We start from the raw sequence: 12,943 nt of genomic DNA, 5'->3' as shown, positions 1-12,943 counted from the left end.
GACTGGCCGAACTGGGGCCCCGACTGGAACCGAGGCTCGAACGGGAGTTAAAGTCCGGACCGCAGTCGGGTACCGGACTGGAGTCTGGAACCGAACTGGGGCCGGAGGCCGGACTAGGGCAGGAGCCTGGACCGGGGCCCAGGGCCGGATCGGGGCTGAGGGCCGAAGTGGGACGGAGGCTGGGGTCGGGACGAGGGTCCGGACGGAGGCTGGGGCTGAGGCTGGGGTCGGGGCTGAGAGCTGAATCGGGGCTGGGGTCCGGATCGGGGCTGAAGCCGGGGCTGGGGTCCGGACTGGGGCTGAGGCCCGGGCTGAGGGCCGGATCGGGGCTGGAGTCCGGACTGGGCCTGAGGCCGGGGCTGAGGTCGGGGCTGAGGGCCGGATCGGGGCTGGGGTCCGGACTGGGGCTGGGACCTGGGACCGGATTAGGGGAGGGGCCCGGACAGAGGCCGAGTTTTGAACCGGTGCCTGGGCTGGGGCTGGAGTCCGGATTAAGGGAGGGGCTGGGGCCCGCCCCTGGTTGTTCATAAGGGGCCTGTGGGGACCAGTAACCCTGGTCTAGACTCCCGCCCGCCCTCCTCCCAGGGCCGGGAGCACATGCGCACGGGGTTCTGCCTGAGAACGTGCACGTAGGGGGCTCTATTACACCTCGTTCCTTCCGATCTAAGGGGCTAGCGATGCGGTCGCACCCCTAGATGTTGCTTAATGACTCCCACTCTTCAACTGCCAAGGAAGAATGCACACATATTGCCCCAGAATTCTCCGCAGCTCTGTTAATATTCACGTTTCATGAGCTAGGTGCCATGGTGGATGACGCTGGGACAGAGGAGTATAAGAAAATCTCTGGTTTTCTGAGGACTTGCGCTCACCAGGCTCCTTCTGTATTGCTAACTTTTCCCCAATCAGTCTGTGAAATTCTTGATTTTGCTACATATTAGGAGTTGTTTGTGTGGGTGTATAAAATAGCTGTCTTTAGTGGTAATTTTCTGGCCCACCCCCACTGGAATTGTGTAGTGCTACATTTTACAGCTTATTAAGTTTCCTGTCTCAGTAAACTAATGTGTTTTAGTTTGTCTCCAGATCAGTTTTTCTGTCTGTGAACACAAACTTTGAGGAACTTTTTCTCTGGGGAACATGTCCCAACAGGCATTGATTTTTCCTTCATCTTTACTCATGGTGCAAACCTCAGACGCAAGTAATTGAAAAGAATATGGGTTTGATCAGGGAAATCTTAGTGTTGAAGTTGACATCCTTGCTTTTCAGCATTCTGGAGAGGTCCCTACCTACAGACTTTCCCAACACAGCCAACTTCTTCTTGTTGTTATATGCTATCGAGTCGCCTGTGACTCATATGGACCCTATGTACAGCAGCCCTAAACCCTGCTCTATTCTGTGCCAATCTCACTGTCTCCGATACACCTACCCCCATTATCCCAGTCACTGAATCAATCCATCTCACCGAGGGTCTTCCTCTCTTGTACTATCCCTCCACCCTCCCAAGCATGACGTCCCTCTCCAAGAACTGGTCTCTCAACATGTCCAAAGTATGTCAGACAAAGCTTCAGAATCCTGGTCTCACCCTCTCTAGGATGAACCTGTTTGTTCTCTCAGTCATCCATTGTCTATTCAGTACTCCTCCAGCACCACAGCTCAAAGGCATCAATTCTATCAAATCTATCCCTAGTCATTGTCCAGCTTTCTGATGCATAGCAAATAATTAAAAAGACCATGGCCTGCATCAGGTGCACCTTAGTCTCTAGACTGACATCATTGTTATTCAGTACTTTGGAGAGGTGTCTGACAGCAGACTTTCCCAATTCAACTTATCTTTTTAATTTCCTGGCTCTTGGTACAAAGAGTGTTGATTGTGGAGCCAAGCAATCAGAAGCTGCTAACAACCTCAATCTCTTCACCATTTATCATGATGCTACCAATGGGCCCAGTGGTGAGAATCTTTGTTTTCTTGATGTTGAGTTTCATACTGAAGGCTGCAGTCCTTGACCTTCTGCAATGCAGCACAAAAGGAGCTCAATAAATATGAATAGAGTATATCATAGAGTCCAGGAATAGCTGTTAACTAAAGGAGCTCTGCCTTAGTGGGTAAGGAGTTGTACTGCTAACCCAAAGGCAGGCATTCGGAATCCATCAGTAAAAAAGATGGGGTAATATCCTCCTGTAAGATTTACAGACTCTGAAAACATGCTGGAAGGTCAACTATGAGGCAATTCCAACTCAAGGGCAAATTACAACAAACAATGAAACAGAGAGCTGGAGGCAGAGGAAAAAAGGGTTGAAAGAGCCTGGTGGGGTAAGAGTAAGGAGGGAAGACTCATCCAGAAGGGGTCACCTGGGCTCCATCCTAAAGCTATGAGAGTCATGGGAGGGTTAACTAACCTTCAATCTTTTCATTTTAATATACATGTTTTTAAAACAAAGTGCTATGGAGTCTATCCCAATCAGAGGAACCCATGTACTCCATAGCATACACAATGGCTGTATTTTTTCTTCAAGTATACATCAGTTTTTATTTAAAAAAAAAATGAAATTTTTTCCATTCTTGAACATTTTCTTCCCCTCTCCACCAGCCTTCAACTCAGTGCACCTCTTATTCCGGACTCTTGTCATACAATGGCTATACTTTTTCCTTTTGATGTGCTCAGAGATTTAATCTTTAGAAGGTCCCATTCATTAATTTTATCCACTCCAGAGTGTGCATTTCTGCAACTGTTTGTTTGTTTTGTTTTTTCCTTATTGTATACTGTCAAATTGGATCCCACTGGCACAGGAGATTGCCCCTCCTTCTCCGGCGGAGCAACTCATGGAATCGAACCTTTGCCTTTGGGATTGCTGTGCAGCTTCTTGCCACTAGGCCAGCAGAGCTCCCTTATGGCTATACTTTTAAAATAGATCTAGATCACTGGGCCAATCTTCTAAGGTCTACCTAGATGGATTTGAAGAATTAACCTTTTTGTTAAAACTTGTACACACCAGCCAGGGACTCCAATGACAAACCTAGTTTTCTAGGGCATTGTTGTTGTTCTGTACCATCCAGTCAGGAACCGATCTATAGCTGTCCCTCCAGTGCATTTTTCAGAGGCAGTAAACTACAGGAGATTGCCCATCTTTCTCCTGCAGACAGCTGGTGGATCTGAGCCATGTGCTTTTGCAGTGCAATTCTTTACCACTAAGCCACCAGAGCTCGCCCCCTTGTCATTTGAGCAGGGTGGCCCAAACTTTGGGTACACAGTAAGCACATGACAAATCCTGACCACTCAAGAGTAAACCATATCCAGCTGACTCATTCAGACATGGACATGTGACAAGTCAGGGCCAATAAGAGCCTGCCTACACAGTAAGTCCATGGAAATAGCTACTAAAGAAACAAGGCTATATGTGATGCTATACCTCCCACAGCATTTTACTTTTTGTTCTCTTTTGTTATTTCAACCAGTTAAGAGTCCCATCTTCTAGGATTCTTCTAAGGGCATAAAAGCCCCTCCAATAACCCCACCACCAAATACAAAGCAGTCAGACTGACAAATCAAAGTTGATCAAAATAAGAGCCTTTATAGATGTCTTTGTAAAGATGGAACATGGAAAACAGGACATAAATAACCATTATATACAACTATAAAGTTCTCCCAACTACCCCTTCCAGTTTGAACTCCAAAGTGTTTGGGGCAGAGAATGGGCACCATTCAGTAAATACTAAAATATCCAGGCTATGTCTCCAGGGGCAGGTCAGACCTAAAAATAAAATGAGTAGGAGGTATCAGAAAGGGTTGCCCTCAGTTTCTTTTCTCTTTTTTTCCCAATGAATAGAAATCGAGTAAGGGGTTCTGGCTAAGGAGACCCACCGTAACTATTTGAAGCCAGAGGTTTTCCTAGGAGAGGCTAGCTAACTACAGCTCATAGGATAAACAGCAATAGGATACGCTCTGGTGGCCTAGTGGCAAGAAGCTGCACTGCAATCCTGATGGCACACCATTCAAACCCACCAGCTGCTCCACAGAAGAAGGATGGGCAATCTCTCCCCCATGCCATTAACTGCCCTCTGAAAACCCACTGGAAGGTGAAGTGGGAACCCAGTGGAGTAAAGGCTGAGGTTATCCTATAAAAAACTCGCTAACAGCTCAAGGAAAGACAGCAAAGGGATATGAGATAGATTTACATTAAGTGTGAACCCTCTGTTGTCATTAGGTGCTGTGGAGTTGACTGTGACTCGCGACTCTATTAACAACAGTTCTGAATCTTGCCCAATCCTCACCATTTTCACATATAGGAAAATTAGGGTAGGCAGTAAAGCAGGAACTATGTCCAAAGTTTGCAGCCAAAGTAGAGAGGGACAGTTACCTCCCGGGCATAGATAGAAGAAGCAGATATGACATAAACTGCTCGACCATCTCCATCTTCTGAATGACTCCAATCAGCAGACAGGCTGTGGGAGAAAAGATGTAAATTTCTTAATTCTCAGATCTTGTTTTCCCTTACCCACCATCAAGGGGAATTTAAAATCAGGGAAATTGTTCTGGTGATGGCATTGTGGGTAAGAGGTTGTGCTACCAATCCAGAGGAAACCAGTTCTAATCCATCAGCTGCTAGGAGGGAAAAGGTTGGACAATCTCTTATGAGCTGATGACAGTGAGTGAGTCACAGTGGAATTTCGAGCCAATAAGAACAAGGCATTATCTATGTTCCAGCCTCTTACCTTGGACCATCCTCGGAATCCTCTCGTGCCTGCGAGTTGTTAAGAGGATCAGGGAACGCGTGGATGGTTGGCTCTAGGGTTCCTGCCAACAGCCGGGACCCGGTATCCCCGCTAGGAACACGACGTTGCAAGTGGACCACCAAGAGCGCAGCGCCAGCCAAGACCACGGCCATCAGCAATCCCAAAGCTGGGGCCCAAAGGAAGCGCTGCAAGTTCTCCTGCCTAGAGGCCGCCGGTGCCCTGGGCAGTGCTCTCGCGCTGTCATCCGCGCGGCTGAGGTGCACCGGGAACTCGCACCGAGCGCCCATGTAGCCCGGCGCGCAGGCGCAGATGAGGCCAGAAAAGTGGGCGTAGCAGCGGCCACCGTGAGCGCAGGGACGCGCGGCGCACGGGTCGGCGCGCTCCCGGCAGTCACGGCCCCCGAAGCCCAGTGCACAAGAGCAGCGGCGCGCGCCGCCACCCTCCAGGCACGTGCCGCCATTGGCGCAGGCGCGGCCGGCGCAGTCGTCCAGGTCGTGCTCGCAGCGCGGACCCGCGAAGCCCGCACGGCAGCGGCAGCGCAGGGCATAGCCCAGGTCCAGGCAGAGCCCGCCTGCGGGGAAACGGGTGTTAGGGGGCACAGCCTAGGACAGACGGTCTCCCCAAGTCTCCCTTCCTGTCCTGTTACTCAAGTCTGTTATCCCTGCCCCCACCTTTCTCTAGTGAGCACCATCTCTCTCTAAGGGCTGGCCTCTTGGCTGTTTTATCTACCTGCAAAGCCAGCCCGATGCCGAGTACACTTGGTGACAGCTTAGGTTAGCCTAGCCTTCGCTCTCTGCTTCATCACACTTGGGTCGTCTTGCCCGCCACGCCACCCACCCTGGTCCTGGCGTCCCCGCCTCACCGTTCCGGCATGGCTGCAGGCTGCAGCGGTCCACCCTCTTCTCACAGTTTGAGCCTTGGAAGCCGGGCGGGCAGTGGCATACGTAGGCAGAGTCCGGGTCCGCTCCCCCGACACACAAGCCGCCATTGAAGCAGGGTCCATCTGCGCATGTCACTCCACTCACCTCGCACCGCAACCCGTAGAAGCCCCGGGGACAGGCGCACTCGAAGGAGCCTGGTGTTTCCTGGGAGGGCAAGAAGTCCTTGGATGATCAAGGGAGTGAAATTCCATGCTCCAACTCTTGACTCTTGACTAATGGAGTCCTTTTCCAGTCACACCCCTCACCATGCAGGCTCTTCTTCTGGGAAGTCCTCCCCTAGAAAACCCCTCCTCTCCAAGTTTCTGTGTCTACCCACAGGGCCCAGGCATCCAACTGCCACCTCTACACCTTTGCCCACCGAATGCTGGTGCCCCCAAATCTCCCTCATAACCTCTTAATTTCTCCTTCCCTCACTTGAACCGGACTCTTAACTATTCCTCAGTGGCAGTGCCTAAGTGGTCCCCATTAGGCTCTCTTATCCCACTGCCACTCACTTGCCATCTACCCAATTCCAGTGCGAATCGCTAATCTACCTTCTCACTTATTACACTCAGGCACACTTCAAAGGACCCAGCCCTGGGCCCACCTCCTCCAGAAAGCCTGTTCTCATCCCACCTAGGCCCATCATTGGCTACATTTGGTCTCCCGTTCTCTAGCCTCATTATTCCAGCCTCCCCAATATTAAGTACTACCCACTGGATCTGCCTCCCCTGGTCCCATTGTTATCACCTTATCCAACTTCAGGGTCCCAGATGCAGGCTGAATGCCTCCAGGAAGCCCTCCTTGACAGCTACCCCCAGCTCTCCAACCCACTGGGTGTCACATAGAGTTCCAGAGACACAGAAGTGGACACTCCAGGATAGAGTAGGAATCAGGGCAAGGTGAGGTTGGGGTAATACTAACAGTACAGCTGCCGCCATTGGCACATGGGTTCCTGTCACATGGCCCAGGCCCTGGTATAAGGCATCCAGCGGTGGCAGAAGATGGGCCCCTGGGACCGAGGCAGCTACTGCTTGACACTGGGACTGTGCAAAGAGGTCCTTCCCAGCCCTGGAGGCACTGACATTCATTGGGCTGCTCACAGAAGCCGTGCTCTAGGCTGCAGCCAGCTCGACAGGCCACAACCTCTGCAGGGGACAGAAGAGGCAGAGAGAAGAGAAACAGGTGGTAGTAACTGGAGAAATCTCTGAGTGTTTCCCACACACTATCTTGTTTCATCCCTGTGACAACCCTCCAAACCAATTCCATTTACAGAGAGGGAAACTGATCCCCAGAAAGAGGGAGTGATCATCCAGTTAGTGGAGGAGCAAGGATGTGAACCCCAGACCACCAGGGTCCAGAGTCTGTGCTCTGGGAAAGATGGAGGGGAAAAGCTCGCGTGCAGGTCTGGTTTTGGGTCAAAGAGTGAGGGGAGAGAGATTAATGACTGGGAAGACAAGGGAGGGCCCACCTGGCTCGTGGCTTGGCGGGGGGTGGGGGGGTGTACAGGTCTGGAGGTCCTGAATGACCTCAGCGGGCTTTTGCAATATAGGGCGAGATCTAAGAAGATCCAGGGTAAGAACTCCCAGGCTTCAAAAAGCAAGGAGATCTCTCCTACAATAACAGAAAGGAATGTTGGAAGAGTCCCTTGGTTGGGGGCTGGGGGGTTGATAAACTTTTCTAAATCCCTAGCTGGAGTAGAAAGGTCTCAATTAGAAAAGCCTTGCATTTCTCAAATTAAAACAACTATGAGATATCATTTCACCCCAGTCAAAATAGCAAAATTTAACAGAACAGCAAGCAACAAATGCTGGCGAGGTTGTGGAGAAACTGGAACCCTGATTCACTGTTGGTGGGAGTGTAAAATGGTGCAACCCCTGTGGAAAGCAGTATGGCGCTTTCTCAAAAAGTTGCAAATAGAGATACCATTTGACCCAGCAATTCCACTACTGGGAATATACCCTGAAGAGACCATAGCTGACATCCAAGCAGATATATGCACACCCATGTTTATTGCAGCTTTGTTCACAATAGCAAGGAGTTGGAAACAACCTAAGTGCCCATCAACAAACGAATGGCTAGAGAAGCTGTGGTATATTCGCACAATGGAATACTATGCTGCATTAAAAAACAAGGAACTCATGCAATATTATGCAAAATGGATGATGCTGGAGGACATTATACTGAGTGAAATATCCCAGTCACAAAAGGACAAATATTACATGATGCCACTGTTGTAGAATGGGACTGTCCTTGGGGTTGGGGAGAGACTGAGTAAGATGGGTTCAATAATGTATACTGCACTGAAACAGAGGAGGGAGAAAACTGTTTAAAAGAGATATATAACTAGGTATTTCTGTCATCACAGGAGACTAGAGCGAGGGCTACATGGTGGAGGGGACCTGGGGGAGGGTTTGTAAAACAATGAAAGAATCTTTTCTTTTACTTTTCCATAATTTCTGGACTCATGTACTTATAACTTGTTAGTCAAATTTGTGTCTTCTAGGTTGCAACACCCCCATGATACATCTTCAAGGATATGAACATGTACGGCCAAGCACAATCAATAAGAGTGCATCTAAATTCCAAAATCAATCTCCATAATAGTTTATGTGTTTCCTACTGCCAAAGGGGCCCTTTAGAGTAGTGAGAGAAGATCTTCACCCTGAAACCCACAGCGTCCCTTTTCAGCAGGAAGTAGCTAAGAGAATACGCCATCCCCTTTTCCTTATGACTCAGGGTGAAGTCTCTCTCAGGGAGGAGTGATAGGGAATGGCAAAGGACACACTGACAAAGAAGATTAATCAGAACTGGCTTTGACAAGCACTGTGGCATTTGGACAAGAACAAACTGGGAGGAGGGTAGAGAGAATAGTGCAACAATGAATGAATGGAAACCCAAAATCCCTGTAAATGTTTATGAAAATTAATAAAATATAGAAAAAAAAATGTAAAAAAAAAAGCCTTGCATTTCTAAAGGGTTTGCATGTGGGAAGTAAGCGTGGGATTCCTATTGGGGCAGACTAGTGCTGGGAAGAAACACAGGAAGAGAAGCTAGATCGTGAGTAAGGGACAGAAAACTGAGCAGAGCTGAAGAAGGTCTGGATACAAGGACTCCTCACTTCCTTGGAAAGGGGTGTCTGAGGTACTTGGGAAAGACTCTGGGACCCCGGTTACCTTGAGAGAGTCGATAGGCTATATAAGAAGGGATTGGGAGGTGGAGGGGAATGAAAGTAACTAAGGAGAGTCGAGGTATGGGGCAGGATGAGGCGAAGGTGAAGAAGGACCACTCACGGGGCTCGGTGCATTCGTCCTCGACAGGAGCGCAGGGCCGCTGTTCAGGGCCGCACCGCGAGGGGGCGCTGCGGGGGCGGCAGAGGCGCGTGCACGAGGCCCCGACAGCTGGAGGCTCACAGCGCGCGCGGTACGAGAAACGCAGCTCCCAGCCTCCCGCGCTCTGAACGTCGGTAGCCCAGGGGCCTCCGGCCTCCAGGCGCCACCGTCCTGCCACGCGCGACAGCAAGCTCCAGCCCGGTCCTGTCGGGACAAGGCAGAGGGTTGGAGGGGACTGACCCGACAGCGAGACTCAGGTTTCGAAAACCAGACTGACTTGCAGTCTCACCAAATAACAAACCCACTGCCCTCAGGTCCTTTTCAACGCATGGTGATCTTGCTTAGACTCTATTGTTGTGCACTGTGGAGTCTGAATCGACTCATAGCTAACCCTTCAGAGAGTTTTTAGAGGCAGTAGATCCCACGGAACAGCTGGTGGATTTGAACAGAGAGTGCATCTCTGCAATGGCCGTGCAATTCCTTACGGCTAAGACACCAGTGCTCCTTTCCTTCAATTCTAGCAGATCAAAAAGACTTTTACCCTGCCTTGGGGTCATTTGACATGGCAACAGTAGCAGTTACTTACTTGTTATTTGTTGTTGTTATGTGTCATTGAGTCTACTCAGACTCATAGAGACCTTATAAACAACAAATCTGAACAGGGTCCTATCCTAATCTCACATGCCTGCCCCCATTACAACAGTAACTTGTGTCAATGCATCTCATCCAGGGTCCTCCGCTCCTGTGCTGGCCCTCCATACGTCTAAGCACAATGTCCTTTCCAAGTACCTGTTCCGTGTACAGGCTGGGTTTAGAAGAGGCTGTGGCCACCACAACAAGATAAAGGTAAACAACCCAATTGAAAAAATGGCACAGGATTTGGACAGACACTTCACCAAAGAAGACATTCAGATGGCAAGCAAACACATGAAGAAATGTTCAAAATCCCTAGCTCTAAGAGAGATGCAAATCAAAACAACTATGAAATATGATCTCACTTCAGTAAGAATAGCAAAATTTAACAGAACAGCAAGCAACAAATGCTGGTGAGGCTGTGGAGAAACTGGAACCCTTATTCACTGTTGGTGGGAGTGTAAAATGGTGCAACCACTGTGGAAGGCAGTATGGAACTTTCTTAAAAAGTTGCAAATAGAAATACCATTTGACTCAGCAATTTCACTACTGGGAATACACCCCAAAGAGACCATAACTGACATCCAAGCAGATATATGCACACCCATGTTTATCGCGGCTTTGTTCACAATAGCAAGGAGTTGGAAACAACCTAAGTGCCCATCAACAAAGGAATGGATAGAGAAGCTGTGGTATATTCACACAATGGAATACTATGCTGCATTGAAAAACAAGGAACTCATGAAATATTATGCAAAATGGATGATGCTGGAGGACATTATACTGAGTGAAATATCCCAGTCACAAAAGGACAAACACTGCATAGTGGCACTGTTGTAAAACGGGACTGACATCAGGGTTAGAGTGACCCTGAGAAAGATGGGATAAATTATGTACACTGCATTGAAACAGATGAGGGTGAGAACTGTTTAAAAGAGATATACGATTAGGTATTATTGTCATGACAGGAGTCCAGAACGAAGGCTGCATAGTGGACTTGGGAGGAGGGATTGTATAACTATGAAAGAATTTTTCTTTACTTTTCAAAGAGAAGAGCAAACTAGGTGGGGGGAGGTTGTGCAGGGAGAAAAGTGCAGCAATGAATGGAAATCCAAAGTCTCTATAAACTTTCATTAAAATTAATTTTTTTTTAATTTAAAAACAAAGAAGAGGCCATGGCACTAAGGACATTATAGCCAATGTTAGCTGGATCTTGGCCGAAAGCAAAGAGTACCAGAGAAAGAATGTCTGTATGTGTTTCATGGATCCACTGTGTGGATCAAAACAAATTGTGGCTGACCTTGAGAAGACTGGGGAATCCCAGAGCACTTAATTGTGCTCATGTGAAACCTATACTTAGACCAGGAAAACAGTAGCCAGAACAGAACAGGGAAATCCTGTATGGTTTAGAATCAGGAAAGGTGTGTGTCAGAGATGCATCCTATCTCCATACCCTATTAATCTATATCCAGAAGAGATCATTCAGGAAGTTGGACTTTATTAGAAGGAATGTGGCATCAGGATTGGAGAAAGACTCATCAACAACTTGTGTTATGTAGATGATACAACTTTGCTTGCCAAAAATGAGGAGGATCTGAAGCATTTGCTGCAGAAGGTCAAGGACTTCGGTCTTCAATATGAAGTGCAACGTCAAGAAAAAAAAGATTTTCACCACTGGGCCAATTGGCAGCTTCATGATAGATGAAGAAGAGATTGAGATTGTTAATAACTTCAGCTCGCTTCATTCCACAATCAACACCCTTGGCACCAGGAGTCAGGAAGTAAAAAGATAAATTGCCCTGAGAAAGTCTGCTGTCAGGGACCTCTCTAGAGTACTGAAGAACAATGATGTCTGTCTGGAGACTAAGGTGTACCTGTACAGGCCATAGTCTTCACAACTACTTGCTATGCATCAGAGAACTGGACAGTAACTAAGAATGATAGAAGAAGGATCGATGTCTTTGAGTTGTCATGTTGGAGAAGAGGGGTGAACATACTGTGGACTGCCAAGAGAACAAACAGGTGTGTCCTGAAGAGGGTGAAACCAGGCTGCTCCATAGAGGCAAGGATTTTGACTCTCTGTCTCACATACTGTGGGCATGTGGCCAGAAGGAACAAGTCCTTGGAGAAGGACATCATGCTTGGAAAAGTAAAGGGACAGCACAAAAGAGGAAGACCCAGGAGGAGATGGATTGAATCAGTGACTGGAGAAATTAGGTCTGTTGGAGACGATGAACTGGCTCATGATAGGGTGGCATTCAGAGCTAATGTACATAAGGTTGCTATGAGTTACAGGTGACTCGATGGCACATAACAACAACACGCACCCTAAGGTTGGACAATTACTAAGGAAGACTGAAAAATAACAGATGCCTTCATATTGTGATATCAGCAGAGTACCGAATATCCCATGGACTGCCAAAAGAACAAAGAAATCTGTCCTGGAGTGAGTGCAAGCAGAGTGCTCCTTAGAGACAAAGATAGTGACATTTCACCTCACATACTTTGAGCATGTTGTCAGAGAGCAAGTCTTGGAAAAGAAATTTTGCTAGGAAAGACAGAGGATCAGCAAAAGGGAGAAAGACCTTAAATGAGATAGACAGACATAGTGACTGCAATAATGGGCTTGAGCATGACTGAAATCATGAGAATGATGCAAAACAGAGTGTGGTTCTGATCTGTTATTCTTAGAGGTGCTATGAAGTGTGATCTACTTGACGGCACCTAACAACAACAGCAGCATCCTATGACACCTGATATTTCTATATGGTGAAGAGACCAAAGCACACACACCACATTGTGCTTTAGGATTTCCTGTATCAAAATAATGACAGAAATCCCAATTACTACAGGCAAATTACATAAATTACTCATCTTGTACCCTAAGATCTTGAAATATCAGGACAGTGACAGTGACAGCACAGCTGTTACCCCTGCGATAGATTGAGTTACTTCCCTACATGTCAAGCTCTGATGCCTTAGTAGTAAAGAGTTGGGCTGTTGACCCAAAGGCAAGTGATTTGAAACCACCAGGAGCTCCTCAAGAGAAAGACGGGCAAAAACAAAGAACTCATGAAATATTATACAAAATGGATGACCATGGAGGACATTATGCTGAGTGAAATAGCTCAGTCACAAAAGGACAAATACTGCATAATGCCACTGTTATAGAACAGGACTGACATGGGAGTTGGGGAGAAACTAAGAAAAGAGGGATAAATAATGTACACAGCAGTGAAACAGACAAGGGACATAACTGTATAAAAGGGATACATGATTAGGTATTAATTGGCATGACAAGAGTCCAGAATAAGAGCTGCATAGTAAAG

The 12,943-nt window shown here is 47.8% G+C and overlaps 2 protein-coding genes across 2 annotated transcripts in view; both read right to left on the bottom strand.

Annotated features, from left to right (window-relative positions):
* LOC102866582 (selenoprotein V-like) overlaps nt 1-528 on the bottom strand; it is a 10,790-nt gene extending 10,262 nt beyond the window's left edge. Inside the window, 1 exon segment of the mRNA XM_006901128.1 lies at nt 4-528. Within this exon segment, the coding sequence (XP_006901190.1) occupies nt 4-528 (525 nt within the window).
* A 3,783-nt stretch (nt 529-4,311) lies between these two features.
* The window catches only part of DLL3 (delta-like 3 (Drosophila)), an 11,851-nt gene continuing 3,219 nt past the window's right edge, over nt 4,312-12,943 (bottom strand). Inside the window, exons 4-8 of the mRNA XM_006901127.1 lie at nt 8,943-9,185; nt 6,574-6,797; nt 5,592-5,814; nt 4,709-5,300; nt 4,312-4,438 (exon numbers count right to left, since the gene is read on the bottom strand). Coding sequence (XP_006901189.1) covers nt 4,312-4,438; nt 4,709-5,300; nt 5,592-5,814; nt 6,574-6,797; nt 8,943-9,185 — 1,409 coding nt within the window. The remainder of the gene's footprint in view (nt 4,439-4,708; nt 5,301-5,591; nt 5,815-6,573; nt 6,798-8,942; nt 9,186-12,943) is intronic.

Source organism: Elephantulus edwardii, unplaced genomic scaffold (assembly GCF_000299155.1).
Source record: "Elephantulus edwardii isolate Elephantulus edwardi_28Jun2011 unplaced genomic scaffold, EleEdw1.0 scaffold00308, whole genome shotgun sequence".
Lineage (NCBI taxonomy): Eukaryota > Metazoa > Chordata > Mammalia > Macroscelidea > Macroscelididae > Elephantulus > Elephantulus edwardii.
This window is presented reverse-complemented; position numbering and strand designations above follow the sequence as displayed.